The sequence below is a fragment of the Microchirus variegatus genome (assembly GCF_963457635.1).
Source record: "Microchirus variegatus genome assembly, chromosome: 8".
In the NCBI taxonomy this organism is placed as follows: Eukaryota; Metazoa; Chordata; class Actinopteri; order Pleuronectiformes; family Soleidae; genus Microchirus; species Microchirus variegatus.
This window is the reverse complement of record NC_139809.1, coordinates 15,903,719-15,929,210: the sequence shown is the minus strand read 5'-3', so window position 1 is coordinate 15,929,210 and position 25,492 is coordinate 15,903,719. Positions and strand designations below refer to the sequence as shown.

The 25,492-nt window shown below is 40.4% G+C and overlaps 1 protein-coding gene across 1 annotated transcript; it reads left to right on the top strand.

The window, feature by feature from the left end:
* Nucleotides 1–191: 191 nt before the first annotated feature.
* frmd5a (FERM domain containing 5a) lies at nt 192–25,420 on the top strand (the record flags this gene model as incomplete). The annotated part of the gene is made up of 11 exons (XM_083893922.1): nt 192–253; nt 2,789–2,886; nt 3,862–3,985; nt 6,059–6,146; nt 6,300–6,388; nt 7,941–7,989; nt 9,299–9,390; nt 12,592–12,666; nt 14,362–14,430; nt 14,635–14,741; nt 20,676–25,420. 11 exons carry the CDS (start codon nt 192–194, stop codon nt 21,266–21,268), a joined length of 1,446 nt encoding a protein of 481 aa, XP_083750048.1. The 3' UTR covers nt 21,269–25,420.
* Between the last annotated feature and the right edge of the window lie 72 nt (nt 25,421–25,492).

Below are 25,492 nucleotides of genomic sequence, written 5' to 3'. Positions count from 1 at the left end.
GGGTGGTCTATTGCAACAATAAATAAAAAAAAACAGTGGCAGCATTTATCGCATGATTCACAAGAATATTTTTTATTTTTAATCTACAGTGAATGTGAGCCTCTGAATTGTTCTCCCTTCAATCTCCAGCTGAGCGTTTGATAAACGACGTGAATGTTTGTTTGTTTCCTGCAGCTCAGCCTCCGTTCACCATGTGTCTGAGAGTCAAGTTCTACCCTCCTGATCCTGCTTCTCTTAAAGAGGAAATCACTCGGTAAGATATTTTTCTCACTCTTTCACCTCTCGGTCAGTTCAACAATAATGGCGAGTTGGCGCGATTTGACGAGCGACTGTGCAGGCTCTGGAAGTTTTAAACAACGTGTCTCTGCATGAAACATTATTTATGGGCCTCCATAATTCAAAAACCCATAATGAGTAATTCACGGCCTAAAACATCAGCATAATTATTTAATTCAGCACAGTTTGCAGGAGAAGTAGGAAGAGGATGAGGAGTGAAGCAGGGAGGATGAGGTGTAAAATAAAGGGTTGAAGAAACAACATTTATCCATTTAAAATACATTTTTTTAATGTATTTTTGTGAAATTGTACCTACCATACATTATTCTGTCCTTCAGTTGTTCACATGTTTTTCAGTTCTTTCTTTAATTTCATCACCATCTCACAAAAAACATATTTGTTTACCAGTAATCTGGATGGCTGACAAATAGGACACCAAGTTTATTTGCATAGCACATTTCAACAACAAGGTAATTCAAAGTGCTTTACATAAAACATTTAAAGCATAGAAAAGAGACGTTTATAAAATAACATTCAGATACAAAATAAAAAAAAATATATATAAGTTGCATACTAGCCCTTTATTAGTAAATATTAAGCATATTAAGCTTATGTAGGAAAAATCTTAATTCATGTTGTAGTAGAGGTAGAATAAGGTTATGTAAAATAAGGTGTTAATACATGTTGTATGAATTGAATTGAATTGAATTGAATTGAATTGAATTGAATTGAATTGAACTGAATTGAATATGTGTTCCCTAATCTAAAATACAATACCCTTATTTTTATTTTAGGTCTACCAATGAGTAAAAAAATCTACATATATATGATGCATTTAAATGCTAATTATCGTGTTTTTTTTTAATAAAGGAGACAAACTGAGGAACAGTGAGTTCACGCTGCTTTCGCTGAGCGTCACCAGCTGGTTCATGATTGTATGGATAATTTACTGATTTATGCATCACTGACTGACCGGGGGAGCTCTCTCTCTCTCTCTCTCTCTCTCTCTCTGTGTGTGTGTCTCTCTCTCTCTGAGGTGGTGTAATGACATGAAATGTGCTCCACATGTAGAATGTACATAATGAACAGATGAACAGAGCACACAGATGAGATGGGGGGGCAAAGGCCGCTGATTGTGAGTGGAAAGGAGAATGGAAAGGCTGTGAGTGTGTTTGTGTGTGGTGATGGTGGTGGTGGTGGTGGGGGGAGGGGACAGGGTATATAATCATTCACACATACGAGGCTCGTTCGTTGCATCCTCTCGTAGTGAATGCTTTGAATGTTTTACCTCAGGGATGAATCCTTTTGCAGGGCAGCCATTTTTACAGAATGATGGCTGAGTCCCATTTGGCTTCCTCAGTTTTTTAGGGTATACATGCTGGTCACTCAGTCCTATTGGTGGCTCAAGATTACTGCATAGTAGCTACACAAATCTATATGTTTTCTTTATATTTAAGTAGTTATACACTTATACAAACATTCAAATGGGTAGTATATTCAGTTTCTGTCTATAAAACCGTTAATGCTACACTTTGGACATTTAGTGTTTTCTGTAAACATTTATATTAAATATAGTAAGAACGGCCTGTTCCATGAGTGTCTTTATTTACTTTATAATCAGGCACTACTGCAGTTTATCTTCCTTGAGCTCGGTGTAGTGTCGTACAGTCGTCAGCAATAAATGGCTGTTGACTTATTACCCATTTATTCATCACATCCTCAATAAGGGTTTCTTGAAAGCACTGCAGTGTGTGTTATGAGCTCTTTTAATGCAGAAAATGGCCAAGATACTGTACTCATTATTGTCATTACCATTCAGAAGCATGTGTCTGTGTTAAGTTTCACGCCTGGGGGAGATATTTATCTAGGCTGGAAGCTTTAAGTGAAGTCAGTAGCAGTTTCTACCTCAGGGAACATCTCACCCTTATTTCCCCCTTAAAAACCTATATTTTCAGCAAAAATCAAAAAGAAATATTAAAATCTCCGTCGAGAACATGAACTCAGCAACGTTTGAGGTTTTTAAATCATGTGGTTTTGTCTTTCGCGTCCCTTCTCAGGGAGACCATAACTGTTACAGTGAATTCATGAACGTCTCATGTGGATGCAGGATCCAGATCCAGTTTTGAGACTACTATTATTATTATTATCATACATGTCATCATCATTATTATGATGCTTTTATTAAAAGTCGATATCAGTACATTTTATAGCAACAATTTTAGCTGCAGCTTATATAAATGACTGTAGTTCTATAAACATGTCATCACTGACTAACTGTCCTGTATAAACGTATAACTTTTATTACACAGTTTTGTTTATCTGCTCCTGGTCTTGTCTCTACCTCGGCCTCTAGTGTTTGCTCACTGGATGAATTGTTGAGTTTCTCTGCTCTGCATGATGTCGTCTATGTACAGTGCCTTGAGATGATGTGATATGCTGTGATTTGGCAATGTACCAATAAAATTGAATTGAATTGAATGTGGACATTTCTGTCTTTCCGTGTCTTTCGTAGATATCTCGTCTTCCTGCAAATCAAGAGGGACCTGTACCACGGTCGGCTCCTGTGCAAAACCTCGGACGCGGCCATGTTGGCTGCTCACATTCTTCAAGGTAACGCCGGCATGGATTTACAGATGGATTTGTTCTGTGTGCACAGGAGACAAATTGCAATTTGTTACGCTACAAGACGTGAAAACGCTGATTGTTGAAACTGATAAGGACTCCGTACTGAGTAAACTGTACTTCGTGTGGTGATTAGTTCAATGGCTTTTCTTAACAAGCAAGAAATCCTGCGCTCCCTGGAGAGTCTTTGAAGTGCAGGGTTATCTGACATCTTATCGTCAAAAAAACTAAACAAAACAAAACACACATGAGAACGTGAAAGTGACACAAGCTGAGAGAAGAGCACAGTGCTGGGGGGGCAGTTCGTCCTTATGGAGGAGGAGATGCAGTGAACTGATGAATTAAAGATGTGCCGCGTGGTCAGCTCTTCCTCGCAGAGACTAATCTGCATTACGGTCATTTGAGAGAGAGAGTGCAGTGTGATATAAAGCAACACAGATAAAATACTTCTCAAGAGGAGATGAATCCAAACCAGTCAATATTTCTCTTTTAGAATTACATAACGGTATGACTAAACAAACAGCAGCTATAAACAGATAATACATATATGTAAACCATGCTATATATTAATTTATTTATCCTGAAGGTGCGGTTACAGTTCTAGCACGATTCGGCTCGGCTTGACTCAACTCGGTTCCACCTGAAACCCTTTTGGAGGGTTCCGCCAAGAACCCTTTTAAAACCCTTTATTCAGGAAAGGACCCCGGTATACTCCCACAACAGGGTCCTGTAGTATCCCACTTGACCATCGGGTGGCAGTACAAGTCTAGATGCAGGGACTCTTCGTACCACAAGAAGAAAAGAACGAGGAAGTATACCAGGCCCTTTAGCCACAGCTCTGCTCAAAGCCGTACTTCAGTACACTGGGATTCAGTATTACACTACTAATACATAATTTTCCACATTTATTATTCATATTTTTAACGTCTGTCGATTGTGTTTCACTTTCTTTTCCCCGTCCAGCTGAGATCGGTAATTACGACCCCGGGAAGCATCCGGAAGGCTACAGCTCCAAATTCCAGTTTTTCCCCAAACATTCCGAGAGGCTGGAGCGGCGGATCTCCGACATACACAAGACAGAGCTGATGTAAGTGCCACTTTCATTTTCTCTCTGTGTCACGTTTGTATAAACTGAGCCACAGCCAGAGTCCTGTGGTAAAAAAAAGGAAAGAAAACAGTCTCTCTTCTCCAGTCAGTTTGTCTTGAGTTCATCGTCTGCCCTTTATTTGGACATTTATTGGTGCTGGGTTTAACTGGAGGAGCAGCAGAGCACGATGTTGACAGTGATTTGATAAAGCAGGTCGATGGCTTGCACACACACGCACGCACACACAAACATCTACTTGATATCTACTAAAGCTGAACATTTATATTTTCTTTCAAAAACAATGAATAGTATTTCAATAGACTGGCTTCTTCACTAAGTAGTTTGATGAACAACCCTACTACTATCTGTAGTAGTCAATGGAGGAGTGATTTTAAAACTTCGTTCACACACATGTCACACACATGTTCACATGTGTGTGAACAAAGTTTTAAAATCCCATCTCCAGCCAGCAGGGGCACTGCTGAGTATGGACCTTTACACTCACACACTTACAAGTCCCCACTTTGCTTAATATTTAAAAAAGAAATCACCAGAGCATCTTAAACTTGACTTCAGCTTGATCGAAAGCATGACAAAGAGGGGACCTGAAAAAAAATGTCCCCTGTTCAATGAGAGTCCCCCCTTTCTGGGTGTGTAAGCACACCAAAGTCCCCTGTTCTACTGGGTGACAAGAACACACTCACACACACACGCTACTGAGCTTAATAAACATTTGACCGCTCATCTGTTCAACTGTGATTTTCAAAATAAATCTACAATATTTAATCCTTACATTGACTGACAGGACAGACACTCAAATTTCAAATCTTAATGTCTCAAGTGTGTGGGTGTTAAAATCTGATCTCCAGCCAGCAGGGGCACTGCTGAGTATGGGCTTTTACACTCACACACTTACAAGTCCTCACTTTGCTTAATATTAAAATAAAATCACCAGACCAACTTAGACATGATTTTAGCTTGATTTAAAACATGACAAAGAGGGGACCTTAAAGATGTCCCCTGTTCAATGTGAGTCCCCTCTTTCTGGGTGTGTAACCACACCGAAGACTCCTGTTCTACTGGTTGACAAGTACACACACACACATGCTCCACTGAGCTTATTTAACATTTGACCGCTCATCTGTTCAACTGTGATTTTCAAACTATAATATTTAATCCTTACAGTGACAGACTGCTCAAATATAATGCTGTGCAAGCAGAATGACAAACAGCATGAGACTCTGCTGCCCACTAGTGGCGACTCACTGGAACACATGATACATGAACACTCACTGTACATTGTTGAAGCTTATTTTTGTGGTGTTTTTCACTGTCATTTCTCAAAGAACGCTGTCTTTTAAACGTTCAAACTTTTACGTGTCGTTGCTGAGGCTTTTATTTTGTAATTACAGCTCTCTGATTTGTGATTGTCACAATAGATTTTAGTAATAATAACAGATATAATTGGGAGACAGCAGAGGCAGTTAGGATGTTTTTATAAAATATAGGCGATCTGTTCCACGCCAAGTGCAACAGTCGTGGTAAATCATTAAAGATCATTTCACACTGAAGTGGTTTTCGTTTCTGTTGTTTTATCTACATTTGTTTTTTAATTGTATTTGTGATTGATGTGATGTGTTGTTCTTAAATTAGCATGAGTATTAAGGCCAAACTGAAGAGAGGAAAAAATAATAATATTATGAGACTCAAGGCATAATATTACGATAGGAAAGTTACAATTTATACCAGAATAAAGTCTTAATATGAGAATAACGTCATAATATGACAATAACGTTGTAATATTAATAGAGAAAAGTCACAGTCATAATATTACGAGAATAACGTAGCCTGATCATCTGAGATTTTACTTGTATAATAATTATGAATTTATTCTCGAATTACTACAACTTTATTCTCGTAATATTATGACTTTCTTCTTGAAAGATTAAAAAACATTTCTCCTAGTTTGGCCCTAATACTCCGTCATAAAAAACAAAATGAACATTATGTATTATTAGTAGTATTAGTAGTCGTAGTAGTAAGAGGCGTTGTTGTGTTGTTTCTCTCCCTCAGTGGACAAACACCTGAAACATCGGAGAGGAACTTCCTGCAGAAATCCCAAATGTTGGAGACGTACGGCGTCGATCCGCATCCATGCAAGGTTCTTTACATTGAGACACATTTCAAACACAACCCATAATCTACATCATATACATATATATATATATATATATATATAACTTCTTGCATATTAAGACAATTATACTAAAAGGCAATGTTTTTGAATGAATGTGTGTTTTTGTGTGACTCTCAGGACGTTTCTGGGAACCCAGCTTTCCTCGCCTTCACTCCGTTTGGTTTCGTGGTGCTTCAGGGAAACAGGAGAGTTCACTTTCTCAAATGGTGAGACCGAAAAAAAAGTGCGAGCCCTCGTGTTGAAGCTTTAGTTTTTTTCCAGTGTTGTAAATAGACAAAATAAAAGCTGGCCTGGATTCTGCAGTGTGTGCACGACAGCTGCTTTCTTAAAAGCAAAACCAACTTTTCCAATCATTGTAATACTTATATTTGGGACTCTGGGGGCCCCATGAGTACACTCTTAGAAATAAGGGTTCTTCTACAAGGGCTGAGGTTCTACCTGGAACCATTTGCTTGTGAAAAACCCTTTCCCGAAGTAAGGGTTCTTGGTAACACTAATGGTTCCAGTAAGAACCATTTTGATCCAGAGAACCCTTTAAAACCCCTTTCCTGAATAAAGGGTATTAAAAGGATTCTTGGTGGAACCCTCCAAAAAGGTTCCAGGTGTAACCTTTATAGGTTCTACCTGGAGCCAAAAAGGTTTCTCCTATGAGGACAAGCCGAATCACTTTATATGGTTCTTCTTAGCACTTTTATTTCTAAGAGTGTACGGTAAAGTGTGAAAATGTTGACTCACTCATGTTTTTCTGGACATGCGATGTTGACTTCCACACTCATTGCTACGTCAGACTGATAAATTCCTGGAATTGTTGTCTCGCGGAGCTCCACTTTGTCCCTAAAACACGCGAGAGTGCAGACGAGGGCAATAGTATCTGGAAGAGTGGAAGTCCACAAAGTGTTCTAATCTTGGCTGCACAGTGCAGCGCAGAGTTCTACACAAACTTCCAGCCTCAGAGGATTTACATTTTATATATGATGACAATGTGCTAGCTAGAGTCGGCAAACGATGCCGTTAGCTGCCGTTAGCCTCAGTGACACTGACGTAGCTTCCTGTGTCTCATTTGCATATTTAAAGAGACAGGCACTCAAAACAGAGCGTTCTGAACAGGGCTGTTTTGGCAGGGTGATTGAACTGCTGTGGTGCTTCATCCTTAAGGTGTTTTGACCAAAGCATGTGACAAACATGTTCATTAGGACACCAGGGAACTAGGTTAACTGGAAGAAATAGGGTATAATATGAGTCCTTTAAATGATTCGACTTCTTAAATGTGATTTTTTTCTGGTTTGTGGACATTTTTCCAAATTTGCTCTGACATTTTATGGACCAAACAACTGGAAAGTGAATCCGTTATGGAGATAATCATGAGTATGAGCGAGACGCTGCATTAAAAACCAATGCATCATAATACTTCACTATTACAGTTGCCTGTTTGCTTTGAACCGCGCAGGTTACAGTTACATAACAAGGACAGACAGATTATATTTGCCTCCGCATTCATAATGGCTTTGTTTGTTTGCCTTCGGCAGCGCTCATGTTTCCCCCCCTTGTTCTCCGTTGCCGCCGTCGCCCGCCTGTGTCCGCTGGGAATGTTATTCTTTATTTGTTTTGTCAGACAAATACAGACGTCGTCGTCGGCTGCGGCTGTTTATGCAATTTTAAAGCGGCTGTCATGAATATTTAAAGAGTTCTGAGGTTTCCCTCCCCCCCCTCCCTCCTGGTGCGATAACTGTTGCCTTGTCCTCTTGTGTCCTCGCACAGGAACGAGGTGACCAAGCTGAAGTTCGAGGGGAAGACGTTCCACGTATATGCAAATCAGCGGGAGGTGAGAGCATGAAGTGTCGGAGGTGGAGGGAACACTCCACAGAACTTATTTATGACTGATTCTGACACAAAAACACAATTCTGAGTGTCTACGGATCAATATATTTCTTAGTAAAATCAAAAGCACTCACATTTGATGTGATATTGAGCAAAATATGGACCAAAAACAGTGATTCTTATGTTATTACATGTTTGTATCTCCTCTATGTTCCATGTTTAAACGTCTTTTTTTCTCACAACTGGAACATAATTTACAAAATTGACATTGTGTTCTATTGAAGATCGGAAAGTAGGAATTGCGATCTTTAACTCCACGGGAAAGTCTTTACTGACGAGAATTAGAATCATTTTCCCATAGAGTTCTTTTTGCAACCAGTGGAGTTGCCCCCCCCCCCCAGTGGCCATTCAGTATATTAATTTTTCCTGGTTAGCCTAAGGGGGGAATCTGGCTGGACTGCAACAACTACTCGATTAAGGATTATTAAATGTATCGCCAAACTTTGAGTCTTTTTGAAATGATTAATCTTCTAAAATGTGAATATTTTCTAGTTTGTGGACATTTTTCAGAATTTTTCTGACATTTTATGGAACAACAACTAATGGATTAATCTGGAAAATTAATCAGTTACGGAGATAATCATGAATCTGGCAGGTTACCTCCATGATTTGCACAGATACAACCCAATCTGATTATTAGATGTATTACGTTTGTCTAGAAATGTGACAGATTTTGATATATTTGATATTTTTGACATTTCTTTTCCTCCTAAATTAAATCTACTTTATAAAAATGATGTTCTATGAGCTGTATACCCAAATATGAATCCAAAAATGTGGCAATATTACAGGATTTTAAGTCAGAATCAATTTATTCAACATTTTATGCACTCTTAGAAATAAAGGTTCCAAAAGGGTTCTTCTACAAGGGCAGAGGTTCTACCTGGAAACATTTGCTTCTGAAAAACCCTTTCAAGAAGATGGGGTTTTTCAAGGGTTCTTGGTAACACTAATGGTTCCAGTAAGAACCATTTTTATCCAGATCCCTTTCCTGAATAAAGGGTTTTAAAAGGGTTCTTGGTGGAACACTCCAAAAGGGTTCCAGCGAGTTGAACCTTTATAAAGGGTTCTCCTATGAGGACAAGCCGAAGAACCCTATATGGTTCTACTTAGCACTTATATTTCTAAGAGTGTGTAGATTATACAGGTGTCCTTTAGGGTTATAGTGTTGTATTTGTGTGTCACAGTCCACAGTGTGTTATATTGTCCTGCACGCTCTCTTATTTTTAAACGTGCAGGACAAAAAGATCATCCTGACGTACTTCGCGCCCACTCCTGAGGCGTGCAAGCACCTGTGGAAATGCGGCGTGGAGAACCAAGCGTTCTACAAGTGAGTCCACATACATTTTCTTCCTTGTTTTTATCCACGCAGAAGCAGCGTTTTTTGGGGGGAAATCGGGTCCCGACAGGAAAACGCAAGGGTGGCATTTTCCTGTGTGCAATTAATATGCAACTTTAGGAGAATGAGGACGTGATAGCCCCGCCTCTTTCTCGCTGTTACCTTTGCTGTAGTCGTTATCGTGTTCTTCTTCTTGTGTTTGGAGTTTGGAGCGCTCAAGCTTCACATGCTTTCTCCGCGTCTTCCTCTCTGTTTTTGGTGCATTTGGTGCAGCGCCACCTACAGGCCTTCACTATATATTCTACTGGATTTAGAGCCTATTTGTTAACGCCGTCAAAGTATCCATGACAACTGACTGGAAAATGACAAGCGTGACGTCAAGTTTGCGTGCTGTGGAACCAGAGTCCAGGCACTGTTTACCAATGAGCTCCGTTATCTGTGTTAGCTCCTTTAGCGCCGTTAGCACGCATGCAGTCCAACTGGAGCGGTCTGTTTATTAATCGAAAAAAGAGCAGCGCTACAAATAACCAGCGTACCTGTGCACTGCGTATGTGTGCCTCTGTTTTTAAAGGTTAGCGTTACTTTAGAGACTCATTTTAACAATCAGGAGTCACGTAAACATGACATCACGCTCGTCTTTTTCCGGTCAGTCGTCATGGAAATGCGTTAACTCACATTAACGCATGGTTAATGTGCTTTAACGTTTACGGCGTTAACGTGCCTAGCACTAAAGAAAACAAAAGACTAAAAGTGATAATAAAATATTATAGACAAAATAAAATAATGCAGTCCAAGCGTTGTCGTCCTGCACCTCGCATGTCCTTAAAAGCCCTTCCCTCTGGGTCGTTCATCAGCAGGAGAACGAGGTGCACGCTGGCCGCTGACCTTTATTGAGCGTGAGTGCTCGCTGCCACGAGACCGCAGGCACTTTCGCTGCTGCCCCTCTGAGATATGGCACCGCCGTCGTTCGCCGTGAGTGATAGTCGCACTCTGATCTCCATGAGTCGCGGAGGAAAAAAGGTGATAAAAAGGAAGGGGAGGATAAAAAAGGAGCAGCGTTAGAGTTCAGAGCGGTGAGGTAATCGCACGCAGGCGACAAGAGAGGGGGCGTGACCTTTCAATGACTCTGATAATGATTATTCAGAGCTGACTGTAGGAGCTGGAATGGAAATGTTTCAGGGACAACACACACACACACACACACACACACACACACACACATTTCCTTGAAAGCAAAAATGAAGCATTAAAGATTAATGTCTCGCTTACTGTTGCAGTATCAACATAGTGAATACTGTACGCCTATAGTAAGGATATGCATAATTCAACAGGAGGGGGTATTTGATCCTGGTTTTATTGTTGGTATACGGGAAGCTGGCAGAAGGATTTTATATATATATATATATATGTGTGTGTGTGTGTATCTATGCATATATATCCATATGTGTATATAGCTGTATTTATATGCATATTTTTATATATATATATATATATATATATATAAACACACACACATAATACATATGTAAATATACAGTCTTTATGCCTCAACACTGTATTAAAATAATAAATTATTATTTTCCTTAATGAATGCCATATATAAAGACAAACAAAAGAGAAAAAAAGCTGTTAGATAAATGTTTTATTTTAGTTCTGTCTGGTTTTCAGGTCATTTTTTCCTCGTGTGCACCTCCTTTATTGTGACTTCCTGTTCCCTGTCGTCCCTGTTGATTGTTAGCTCCGCCCCCTCATGCGTTCCACCTGTGTCTCGTTGGTCTCACCTGGGTTTGATTGGTCCTGCTGCTTGTATTTAGCCTCTGCTCTCCTCTGTGTCCCAGTTTGTTTGTTGGGTGTTCCTGGGGCTCCTGTTGCATGAAAGTAGAATTCAAAAGTCTCTTAAACCTGTATGTTACTATGTCATCCTGACTTTCATTGTTCTGTTGCATGAACGTCAAACCAGCATGAGAAGGCACAGCTTGGTCAAGCCAGGTGTAACTTATCCTAGTTTCATGGAACCCCAAAGCCCAACATATGCCTTTCAGACAGCTGTGTCTCAAACTCAAATAAACACTGAGGTTAAAAAAGCAACTTACCAGTAGAAAGCTGTGAGATATGAGCTCAAAATTCCATCATGATATTGCAATGATGGATATTTCACAGAATGTCATATTATAAGTGTTTGAGTTTGAGACCTCTGCTGTAAGAATATGAAGAATTATCAACATTTATCATTTTTAAAAATGATAGGGAAAAAAGGAGAATAAATGACTACTCCGTGTTTCCTTAGTAAACAAGATTCCAATTTAGTTTTTCCTGAATTCAAAATAAAGTTGTAGCCTCTTGTTCTTCTTGCTTTGGTAATAAAGTGGGGTTTAATTTGTGAGTCTTTGAATCTGTCATCATCAAGTCAGTAACTTCAAAGGGGACATATTATACAAAATCAACTTTAAAAAAATAATAATTTTTATACTTATATTTGGGACTCTGGATGCCCTGTGAGTCGACAGTGTGAAAAAAGATGACTCTGTCATGTGTTTATGGTTCACCTCAGTCTAAGTACAGGAGATAAAACATGATGTTGACTACCACAGTGTATCTGACGTCAGACTGATAAATTCTTGGAATTGTTGTCTTGCAGACCTCCGCTTTGTCCCTAAAAAACATGAGAGTGCAGACGGGGAAAATAGTATTCGAAAGAGTGGAAGTCCGCCAAGTGTTCTATATTTAGCTGCACAGTGCAGCACAGAGTTCTACACACACTTCCAGCCTCAGAGGATTTACATTTTATGTATGACGGCAATGTGCCGGCGAGAGTCGGCAAATGATGGCTTTTCCAAATGCTAACTGCCGTTAGCCTCAGTGACGCTGACGTAGTTTCCTGTGTCTCATTTGCATATTTAAAGAGACAGACACTCATAACAGAGCGTTCTGAACAGAGCTGTTTTGGCAGGGTGATTGAACTGCTGTGATTAGTACACCAGGGAACTAGCTTCACTTGGAGAAATAGGGTATAATATGACTCCTTTAATTAAAATAAAGTCAAGCTCAAGTGAAAGAAAATGTCTCGTGTTAATTCAGAAAACCAGAGCTGAATGCATTAAAAATTCTGTACATTTGCTTCCTTTGTTCTGTTTGGATACTATTTGTTAATTTTTAATAGAATTCTCTCTTCTTTTCTTTTTTTGTTCCCAGGCTTGAAAAGTCAAGCCAGGTTCGCACGGTGTCCAGCAGCAACCTGTTCTTCAAGGGCAGCCGTTTCCGTTTCAGGTAGAGTTCTTTTTTTGACTGATGACAGAGGAGGTGGAGGTGTTTTTCCCCAGAGGATGTGACCTCTTCCTCCTCCTCTTTCTCCTTCTCCTCCTCTTCCTCCTCCTCCTCCTCCTCCTCCTCCTCCTCCTCCTCCTCCTCCTCCTGACCTCCTGTGCTGTAACATCTGTCTCCTTCTGCCCAGAGGACAGAACACTGACACTTTCACAACACAGAGGACACAGTGAAGGAGACTGATGATGATGATGATGATGATGATGATGATGATGATGATGATGATGATGATGATGATGATGATGATGATGATGACACAAGGCTTTATCATCACCTTCTGTTTACTGTAAACTACATCACATCATATTTTCACGACTAACCTGCAGCTCTGTTTCTGATCATTCAGATGATTATTAACACTGTACAGTACAATAACAATGTGATAATAGGAAAGTCATTTTATAATCAACCAGTAATGCATTGTTAATGAGATCCATGGATAACCTGAATATTCATTTGGAAAAGACATAGTATTTCTGTAATATTATATACTTTATTACCACACTATTACATTGTTATGACCAGAAAATAAGAAATATTAAGAGCATATTAACAAGAGTAGTCATATTAGTAGAAATATGAAATTTCTACTACTCATAGTATAAGTATACAAGAGATTTTAAAAAAGTGGCATAAATGATATAGCAAACATCTCAGAAAGGCTATTTATTTATATGTAAGTCATTGTCTTGTGTTTTATTATTTAAAGTTGTATTCACAATAGAATATATTATGTACAGTACTGCAGCCATTTAAAAATCCACGTGTGACATGTATCGTGCAGAAGCTATGCTAACGTTCAAAAGTTTGGGGTCACCTAGCCACTTTTGTTTGTGTTTTCCATTAAAAGTCAGACTTTTATTCACCAAAAGAGTTGAACAATGAATAGAAAATAGTGTTGCGATGTTGACGAGATTAGAAATAATGAATTTTATTCCAAATATTCTAAGTGTATTTACGATTCATTTAATGTTATATTCGTTGAAAAAAAGGTGATTTTCCTTCAAAAACAAGGACATTTCCAAACAAGTGACCCCAAACTTTTGAACAGTAGTTTACACTCTTAGAAATATAAGTGCTAAGTAGAACCATATAAGGTTCTTCAGCTTGTCCTCATAGGAGAACCCTTTTTGGCTCCAGGTAGAACCTTTTTATAAAGGTTCCACTCGCTGGAACCCTTTTGGAGTGTTCCACCAAGAACCCTTTTAAAACCCTTTATTCAGGAAAAGGATCTTAAAGGGTTCTCTGGATCAAAAAACGGTTCTTACTGGAACCATTATCTTCCAGTAACTCTTTTCATCGGGAAAGGTTTTTTCAGAAGCAAATGGTTCCAGGTAGAGCCTCAGCCCTTGTAGAAGAACCCTTTTGGAACCTTTATTTATAAGAGTGTAGATACTGAAGCTATTTTGGATGAACTGGCCCTTTAAGAATAGACACATTGACATTTTTTTACATCACCAAACATCTGCTAGATTTCATATCATAATGGAGTCGTGTCTGTGTCATAACTGGACCGTGATGCTCATCCACTGCAGTGACCGGGCGATGATGATGATGATGGTGATGATGAAGATGATGTGTGTGTGCATGTGTGCGTACGTGAAAACTCATCCTGAGCATCGTCTCTGTGCTTTATGACAGTGGACGAGTGGCAAAAGAGGTGATGGAGCAGAGTGCCAAAATCAAACGTGAACCTCCAGAAATCCACAGGTAGAGTTGGAAACTCGGGAGCAAACCCAGAATACTCTCACGCAGATTTCCTTTCTTTCTATCTCTTCATTTTTACCTCCATTCTCTCTCAGGCCCCATGCTACTGTAACCACTGTGTCTTTATGAAGAATGACTGAACCTTGACCCTGAACCCCCCGTCTCGTGGTGCAGTGATCTCTGTGCGTTGTGTTTGTGTCTCTGCAGAGCTGGCCTGGTGCCCAGCAGGAGTTGCCCGTCCATCACGCACGGCCCTCGCCTCACCAGCGTGCCGCGCACCAGGCGGCGAGCGGTGCACATATCCATCATGGAGGGTAAGAACGTAGCTCCCTTCGTCTCATATCATTGCTTTTTCGCACAGAAACACGGGTGACGTGTTCAAGCGTGCTTCTCAGCTGGAACCGATAAATAGTGCTACTTCTTTGACGTCATCAGTGGGCGTGTCATATTCTGGTTATTGAGAGTAACGTACGACCACTTTAGTTCCTCTTAAACTGACAGAAAGCACCAAGATTCTGAGGCTCCAGAGCCAGAACTGTGTCTGTCTGAAAGCACTAATGACGCTTTTGCTGATTTATGCATTTGGGCGCCTCCGTTCACTGTTGTTCCAATAGTAAGCTCACGTTTCAAAAATTGTGAGCTCAGGACAGCGACCTATGCAGAGCAAGTTTTAATTTTAAAGCCATTATACACTGGGTAATATCTTAAAGCTCACATAGAGTGGTCCTGTTGCACATATATGTGAGTTATGGAGGTCTACTTACATACATTAACTTGTTTTTATGGTCACAAACTTCCTAGTTGCTGTAAACGAGCTGATAGAAATCTCTCCTCACTGAAGCTCTCCTCAGCCGCGATATTTCAGACTGAACTCTCACACCCAGAAGACAGAGTGTGTTGTGATTGGCCAGCCAGCGTAGAGCCTTCCCAACTGTCTTGTGATTGGCCAGTACCCGGAAGTGACATATCAGCACACCCGCTCTCAGAAGCGCAGCTCCCCCCTCTGGAACGGTGGATGCACTGCTACTCATTATCAAAACATTGTTTGAACAGTGTTTAAAAATAGCTTCTTCACGACTCCCCGCCGCAGTCGCTTTTATGACTTTGACCCAGAGTCAGACCCAGAGTCAGAAGACACTGTCGCTCGTGAAACACCTCCACAACGGACGTTATTCTTCTTCTGCGGTTCAATGTACGCAACCGGATGTGCCCGGACTAGTGCCCGGAGCAGGACGATCTGCTGTTCAGGAGAACCGCTGTTTACGTAACCGGACCGGTTTTTCGAGGCCGAGATTACAATAAAACACGGCGTTCTCAGCAATGGCTGAACTGTTTGTTTAGAACCTTCAGGGCTTCATAAACAAGGTAATGACGCAGAAACACACTAAAAGCGTTAAATGGAACTTCCGGTCTAGGTCCGCTTTAAATTTCTGCCAAGAAATCCTGTTCCGTGTTGAACAAGTGTGCCTAATAAAGTGGACAGTGAGAACAGGTGGCCTCTGTGAGTGACACAGTTATAACTCTTTGTGTGTGTGTTGAGGGTCTTTTAGCTTTGAGGTTAAGAGAAGCACAAGCTCTTCCCACCCCCAGTGTGTGCTGACTGGGTGCCTTACAGTGGTATTAATACTCCCGAGCTGAAAATAGCCTGGATCTTCTATTCCATGTATGTCTTTGGCCTGGGAGGGGCAAAACCAGGCCACTGTAGCACCGCTTCAGAAACTCACCGTTTCCACCTCGCACTGTGGCCTGGACTCTGGGACAGGGGGGGACCACGACAGCAGGGTAGAACAATAATAGTAATAAAAACCGCACACACGTGAATGCCGCAGCCATGGTGAAGTGTCTGATCCGCATCACCACCCGCGTGAACGTGCACCTGCGCATGATCAACCACTGCTACCGAGATGTAAAAGTGCGCGTGCTGAGCCTGGGGCCTCGTATGCTGGGCAAGGCCCTGGGCGTCCTGCCCCTGTACCCTGCTCTGATGGGGCAGCAGGACTCCGCCAGTGTGTCCCCCGTGTCTGGTTCTCCGCTGCCGTGCGTTCAGCCCAGCAAAGCTCCAGGTAAACTCAGCCTCAGAGTCACACTCTCTTTGTCTGTGTCGACTGGACACATAATGTGGTTGTTTTTCTCTTAGTGCTGTATATAGTGTGTTCATGTGATATATGGATTTATTTTTAGCTATGAAGGTACAGTTCTTAAAGCTGCAGTATGCAACTCCTGGTCATTGATTTTAATTGTAGTAGATGTTATTATTCTGCCTCTTAAAACTTGATTTGTATGCTGTGTCCCACCTTGAGGGAGCGTTTGTGTGTATACAGCTGCAGCACAGGGGGGGTGGGCGGCGGCAAGAAGTGTTGCAAGTGCTGAATGTTCCATGTTTTCGGAGCGGTAGATTTCTGAAACCGTTCATGGCCACGTGTTTGTGGTTGTGTGTCTCGCGTGTGTTTACGACAAATCACTTCCTGTGTGCATGGCGGGAATGTCATCAGAGGACGTGTGATATAAACACAGAGGCAGTCGTGTGGAGCTAACGGGCTTAGATAGCATTGTTTGACAAGAGTTTTAAATTAGTGCTGGGCAAAACGGCATCAACGATGTTAACGCACATTAACGCGTGATGAGTTTCCATGACGACTGACCAGCTAAAGACGCATATGCCATGTTGATTGTTAAAATGAGTCTCTAAAGTAACGCTAACCTTTAAAAACAGAGGCACACATACGCAGTACACAGCTACGCTGGTTATTTGTAGTGTTGCTCTTTTCGTTTAATAAACAGACCACTCCAGTTAGACTGTAGACGCGCTAACTAGCGCTAAAGGAGCTAACGCAGCTAATGGCGCTAACTGGTAAACGGTGTGCCTGGATTCTGGTGGTCGTGGCACGTAAACATGACGTCACGCTTGTCTTTTTCCGGTCTTTTGACACCCTTAACGGTGTTAACGTTCCCAGCATTAGTTATATATAGACTAAAAGTAGTCGTCCTACTGTATATCCCTCAAAAGAACTAAATTTGCAATAAAAGTTAAAAACCGTGAATTCTCTGCTTGCTTACTTCACTGTGGCGGAGCTAAAATGGCTGCTGACACTTATTCTTTCACATTCAAGTCTTCTTCTTTCAAAGGATGAGGCATTCGGACATAATCCATGCCACTTTTCCAGCAGTTTATTTATTTATTTTTTAAATCCCGTGACTCATGATTCGCTTCCTCGTCAGAGGCAGAACTTTAATCCCTTCTCTTTATAGTGACGGTGTAACATTGCTGCTGCTTTTGAAGCTCGGCAGAAGAATGTGACGTGGTCAGCAGACCTCGGCTTCATCTTCACTGACATGTGCGCTGTACTGTACGGTCACTTATCCTGCGTTATGACAGTGACTGCTGACATCAAATTCTTTTAAAGGTGCATTATGTAATAAATTTAAAGCAACTGGCCATAAAATCCTCCTAATATGTCACAGAGACTCAGGAATAATGTTCATATAACAAACTGAACTCACCAACAACAACAGAACAGACAAAATATTTGCATTAAAAGAAATATTATGCAGACTGCAAATCATGTTATGGCATGTGGCGCCACCTACCGCCGTCTACCAATCATTGCAGTCAGTAGAGTCTCAGCTGCCGAGCAACCACGGGTTGCCAGTTACGTCAAAAAACGAACCCTAAAAGACCTCGGTATTTTGAATTTGAATGTAGTAACCGTTTTTGGCCACATTCTTACATATGGCACCTTTAAATGATGCTATTTATTTTACTGCTGTTTCAGCTGGGACATCGTGCTACTGTTTTTATTCGTGAAATAAAACATGTCCCTACATTTAGGGCGACGTCGCCAAGGAGGATTTTTTTGAGTCTGCTGCATTTGTCTGTTTGTGAGCAGCTTAACGCAAAAAAAAACAAACATTTGGATGGCATTTGCAGCAGATGTTCGTGCTAATGCCCGAAGAGGAAACGAGTAGATTTTGTTACACGGATTTCTTTAAAAGTGCATTGTTTTGCACTTCTCTGAGTAGTAGTTTTTAGGTTTTAAGACAAGATAATATAAGATAAATAATTTATCTTATATTTTACCAATTATTGGTCCCAGGCCAATTAAGTGTATTTACATTATGTAGTCGGTAACATTGAATGATTACGATTGCATTATTAAGAGATTTTAAGGACATATGTGCATGTAAGTGCTGTCTTAAGATAGATATACAAATACACAAACCTATCCTTAAATCTAAGAATAAGTGTTGTGGTATGTGTTTATTGAAGTAACAGAGATCATTTACACGATGAAGCATCATCATAATGAGTATTCATCTAATGTTGAGACTGCATATTGTCAGAAATGTATTTATTCTTTTAAATACATTCTATTTCTGTCAATAAACCGTCCTAAATGTCACTCACTAGACCTTTAAATGAACTCAAACATATAATATGGATAAATCTAATTCAGAGTTGCATCACTGGTGTGACAGATCTGTGGGAGGAGGAGGAGGAGGAGGAGGAGGAGGAGGAGGAAGGACGTGGGCTTAAAGTCTGTTTTTTTAGTCTGTGCTTATTGAGCCAGAGCCACAGCTTCCAGTGTTATTGGCTACATAATGATTTCCTTCACTGGAGAAGACGATAAGGCGTCAGGTCAGCGCCTGAACAGTCGCCTGCTGAACTGTGGGAAACGACGCGGTCGGGTTTCGTCTGTGGAGTTGGAGACAACGCGTCAGCAGAAAAGACCTGTCAATGTTTAGGCTCAGTCTCATTGATTCACCCTTTGCCCTTTAACCCTCGCGCGACCCTTTAATTTAGCACATTCATGTAAACATAGTGTGTCCTGATTCTATTCGAAGTAGAGGTGTAGGAGGGTTATGAGATATTTTCCAGGATATATAAAGACACCATCATAAAGCTAAATTGGTTAGCATGTTGTGTTGCTACGTATATATGTAAAGTAAACCATTTTGTAGGTGTACATTTCAAACACAACCTCTTGTAAGAGTCTATTGTTACCTTTTACATTCATTAGCATGTTGTGTAGTTATGCTAAAGGCCACAAAACGTGTTTGTAGTCTATTGTATGTGTCACAAACTGATATTTCCAGGCATTTCCATGTGACTACAGACAGCATGTTTAGTTTTTTTAATAAAGATATGTTGAATATACGGTGCTCCATGTTAGGGGTACATTTCACCCGCTCTCTCCCAAACAACTAATCTTCATAATGCTAACATTTATTAGCATGTTGTGTAGTTATGTTAATCGCAACAAAACTTGTTTGTTTTTAATCATGAACTGGTCCACAAGGGTTTTCCAGGCATTTTCTGACATGTTTTCACTTAAACTACAGACAGCATGTTTTTTTGTTTTTTTAAATAAAGATATGTTGAATATACATTTTAGGGGTACATTTCACACACAAGCTCTCCCCAAACAACTAATTTTCATAAAGCTAGCATGTTGTGTAGCTACGCTAACCACAACAATACTTGTTTGCGGTCTGTTGCTTGTACCCTAAACTGGTCACGGTGTTGAAAATGTTTTCTGACATTTGTAGAAGAATAGTCTGTATCTAAGACAAAACCATGTTGGATCATGGTTTTACTGAGACAACTGCTATATCATGTTTTTAAAGGGGTTGTGCTAGTTTTTGCTGCATAGATTTTAATCACATCCTCTTGTAACTAAGCTAATATTACCATCCCAAAGCTAACACTGGTTAGCATGTTTTGAAGATATGCGACAAGAAAAAAACGAGATGATCATGATCCACACAAGTGATAAAACGACCATTTTTGACCTCCGCCAGGAGGTAGATGTTTTTGCCGGAGTTTGTTTGTTTGTTTATTTATTTGTTTGTTTGTTTGTTTGTTTGTTCGTTTGCCTGTCTGTCTGTTAACAACATAACTCGAAAAGTCAGATTTTGATGACATTTTCGGGAAATGTCCGCAATGAGACCAGGAACAAGAGATTAAATTTGGGGTGTCATTCGTGCACTCGTGATTCGTTAGCACTGAGCTGCCTTGGCGGAGGTCTGCGCTCTCCGAGTGCTTTTCTAGTTTTTTGTTGTTATTTTTGTATGTTATCTCTGACAAAAACACGTTTTTTACTACCTTAAAAGCCATCTTATGAATGATGAGTCACGCTCGTCCAAGAGGCAATGGACTGGGCCTTACAACTCCAGCTCCAGTATATTGTGGTTTTCGAGCTGTAGAACGCACATTCATTCTGTCTTTCTTCTTCTGTTTCTCCACTCAGGTTTGGAGTCGTTGCGTGACAGCGCCCACTCCACACCGGTGCGCTCCGTGTCCCACAGCGACTCCTTTATGCCTCGCTCGCGGAGCCAGGCCACAGGCTCCACCGACGGCTTGGCGGTGATCTCGGACCAGGCGTACAGCCCCTCCGACAGCGTCCTGCCCACCCCGGTGGCCGAGCACAGCATGGAGCTGGCCGCCTCGCGCCAGGTCAACGGGGCGCCGCGCAGCATCGAGGAGGAGAAGGAGTCCGAGGCGGGCACGCCGACGACGATGCAGGGGGACGCGGCCGACTTGGGCGCCGGCGGCAAACCCGCGCAGGACGGTGCGGCGTGCGACTCGGCCCTCAGCGAGGTGGAACAGGTGAACAAGTTTGTCCTGAGCGTCCTCCGCTTGCTCCTCGTCACCGTCGGACTCCTCTTCGTCCTGCTGCTGCTGCTCATCGTCCTCACCGAGTCGGACCTGGACGTGGCGTTTTTGCGCGACATTCGACAGACGCCCGAGTTTGAGCAGTTCCACTTCGAATACTTTTGTCCCCTGAGGCGCTGGTTTGCGTGCAAACTCCGCTGGGTGGGCGAGCTGCTCATTAGCAAGTGAGCGCGCGGCGGGCGGAGTTCGTAAAAAAAACGTGTCTCGGTGACGGAGAGCAGCCTTGTCCTAAACCGTCGTCCTGCAGACGAACAGCTCGGACCACGCCTGGTAAAACCAGGTCAGGACCTCTCGTCCCCGCCCCCTTCATTTTTTGGTTCTTCAACCACCAACGTCTTTTTTTTTCTACAAAGCCAGATTCTACTCTTTTTTTTCCCAAGTCATTTCAGGTATTTTATTTTTTCAAATAACACAAAGGAAAAAAAAGTTAGATTGAAGAAGAACTGAAGAATTTTTTTTGACATGTTCTTTTAACTTCGGTTGTTATTTATTGCTTTTAAAAGACAAATAATAATAATAATAAAGTATATTTGTATTAGTAAAGGAGCAGAGGTGATGGGGAAAGGTAACGAAGGAAGTTGGCATTCAAGGATTTAAGAGGTTAAATAGATGGAATAAGAACATAACAGTGAAGGTTTGTGAAATGATGAATTACCAAATGCCTTTTTCTGAGAGGACGTCAAAGTCAAAGTCTGTTGTTTTTTGTTATTTTCTGGATTGTTGTAGGAAGCAATTACACTTTAGTAAAAAAAACAAAACAAAAAAGTGTACAAACTGGTGAAAATCGTTTTATAAGGACACACTTTTAATATAAATAAACGCCAGTATGAATAGGTTAAACATGTGACCCCATAGATAATGTCCATCAAGTGCAAAGAACTACTGGCACCAGTAGATTAATAGACTAGATAGACGTGCAATGATTTTAATAACGGAGCACTTTATTCTTCTTTTTGTGCTCATTTATTTCTCCGATTTAATTTAAAGTTGAAATTCAATGAATTTCAACACCTTTATTTGTATTGTACGAAGAGTCTTTTATTTATTTTATCAACTATGCTCTTACAGTAGGTCCTATATATCACCATTATCATCATATTGTTATTATTATTATTTAGTGCTGTGAAAAAAGGTTAACGCATGTTAACGCACGACACGTTTCCATGACGACTGACCGGAAAAAGACACGAATGACGTCTTGTTTACGTGCCACGACACCGGAGTCCAGGCACTGTTTACCAGTTAGCTCCGTTAGCTCCGTTAGCTCCGTTAGCTGCGTTAGCGCGCCTACAGTTGAACTGGAGCGGTCTGTTTATTCACGTTAACGCACGACACGCTTCCATGATGACCAACCGGAAAAAAAGACGCATGTGAAGTCATGTTTAAGTGATTTACCAGTTAGCTCTGCTAGCTCCTTTAGCGTGTCTTCAGTCGAACGGGAGCGGTCTGTTTATCCACGTTACCGCACGACACGCTTCCATGATGACCGACCGGAAAAAAAGACGCATGTGAAGTCATGTTTTACGTGATTTACCAGTTAGCTCTGTTAGCTGCGTTAGCTCATTTAGCATGTCTTCAGTCGAACTGGAACGGTCTGTTTATTAAGCGAAAAAGAGCAGCGCTAACAAATAACCAGCGTACCTGTGTACTGCGTATGTGTACCTCTGTTAAAATGAGTCTCTAAAGTTTAAAAACAATCGGGAGTCGTGTAAACGTGACGTCACGCGCGTCTTTATCTGGTCAGACGTCATAGAAACGATTAATGCGTTAAACGCCGTTGACGCATTAACATTTGACAGCACTATTATTATTATTATTATTATTATTATTATTATTATTATTATTACTACTACTACGGCTAGAATAAGAAATAAACCATGTACTTTTTTTTGTACAAAGTAGTTTCCTAATAAGGATCGCCAGGTTTTTTTCCATGTATATTTTAACAGAATTGAAATTGTTATTTTGTTATTGAAAGATTAAATTCTACCGTCTTTTTTTAGCTCCGTGTTTTTGACGTAAGGTCAGAGGAAAAACATGGAAATGGTCTCTGTCGTCGCTCCACCAGCAGTCAGTCAGTCAGTCACACTTTCATGAATATGTGCAGTTTAAAAATAAAATGTGTATTTTTACAAGGGGGGGGGCATAAAGGAGGGACTGCAAAATAACCAAAATAACCCCAAAATACTCATAAATAACTTAAGTACTTGAAGAGTCTGAGGCGGGCGACGGTGAGCCTGACCACTGGAACTGAGTTTACGTGACTTTATTACGTTAAAATGTACGAAATAGAGCTGGAATGATTAATTTATTCACTTGTAATGTGATTCTTGTTTGTTTTTTGTGTGTCTGTTTTAATTTAAAGACTGTTTTTATTGAATTTATTGAATCACATAATCGACAACATTTCAATATCGTAAACACTTAATTTCACATTTTTCCTTTAGTTACTCCTTTAACTTACTTTTCATAATTCCATACTGGATATTTTTTTTTACAATAATCCAGTTCTGGTCAGGCTCTGGACTCTTCTGGCTCGTCGTAGTTTACTGTAATAACGACTGCTGGATTCTGGGTTTAAAACAAAGAAAATCTGTTTTTTGTATCAAATGTAAAAACCTGTTATTGTGTCCGTGCGTAGGAATGGAAATGGCATTAAAAGGGACGTTTTAAAGGGGGTGTACGGACGAGGTTTTTTCAAAGGAGTGGAATTTGTTGACTTTTTTTTTTTTCCTCACACACCAGCACCTGCAGCTGCTCCGCTTCACGTTTTTGTTTTTGCTCCCGTGTTTAAAAATCTGAGCCTGGTGATCCTCTGCACTTTGGGTGCTGTGGCTGGATCCACTCCTGGTTTTCCCCATCCCCCCCAGCAGAAAACATCCTGTCACATACAACCTGGGAGCTTATTTATAATCTTAATTTATAGTTTTTGGGACTTGGTAAAGAGCAGATGCAAAGATGGAAGGACACATTTCAGGACAGGGTTTTATGTATGTGTGTGTGTGTTTATACATTGGTTTCTTCAGTTCATACATGTATCAGCATCATGTAGCTTCAGTGGTTTGTTTTCCTTCTCTGAACATGCAACGATTACAAAAAAATAAAATAAAGAGGCAGCATCATTCATGGAGCAATAATCCAAAAAAAAAGGATGTGATTTACAGGCAGAGTTGCTGTTTTTCTGACCACGAAGACACTCGAGTGAATTCAGTAATAAGGTTTTTTTTTTATATATAAGGATTTCTTGTGTTGGATTCATGATCTCCTGGATCCTGTAAAGTCTGCAGATCTCCATCAACTGTCCTCACAGTTTATTTTTTACACTGTTTGTCATCGTTACCTTTTGACAAATCCAATTCTTCGTGTCATGTTTACATACAGTATTCGACTATTCTTTAAACTTCACGGGAGTTGGGGCTACAGGTTTTTTTTTGATAGCGTGTCCATGTCTCTCACGGTTTATAGAACAGCTGATCCGTACATCCTCCCCCTCCCCCGAACGCAACGGGCAACAACATCCTGTATTTAAATACATGTGTGATGAATCCTTAATAAAAGATGTTTCACAGGCGTTTAAGGGTCATTTCTGCAGCTGCAACTCACGATTATTTCTGTAATCGATGAATCTGTCGATTAATTTCTCGATTAATGGTTTGGAAAATTAGTCCACAAACCTAAAATTATTCAGTTTCAATGATGTTTGAAGGTCAAACCAATTGATTGATTATAGTTGATGATGAATTCATCATTTTAATGGTTTTATTTGAATGACACGACTGCTGCTGCACTGGATGCTGAAGTGTTATTTTCTTATATATCTTTTACACTTTTATTATCCACTTATGATTGGCTATCCCCTCACTCTTAATTTATTTAAGGTTTTCTTTGGTCATATTTATGATATTTTAAGTGCTGTTACATTACATTACATAAACAAAACTACGTTGTTGTTTTTTTGAAGGTATGGAACAGAAAAAGATGATTGTAATGATGACAATTAACGACATTAAGTGCTGGGTTTTGTTTGTTTGTTTTTGGCCAAAAAATACATTAAATTGGATGATGAATGTACAAGTGAGGCGGTTTATGATGATGATGATGATCTGCTGTCTTTACATGAACATGCATAATTCACGTCTGATTCAATTAGAAAACTGCTCTTTGATAACATTAAACATATAAATATATATATATATATATATAAATCCATGTGCCAAAATTCAGCTCTTGTTCAGTCTGATCCATTCCGAATCCATTTGTACTGTAGGTTTCCCTCCTGTACGAGTCGGTATAGAAAATATTGTTTCTCTCCCCCTCTTTGTAACTGGTGCAATGAAATAAAAACTACTGAAGCGTGAAAATAAACGTTGAATTAAACAGAAATGTGATGCG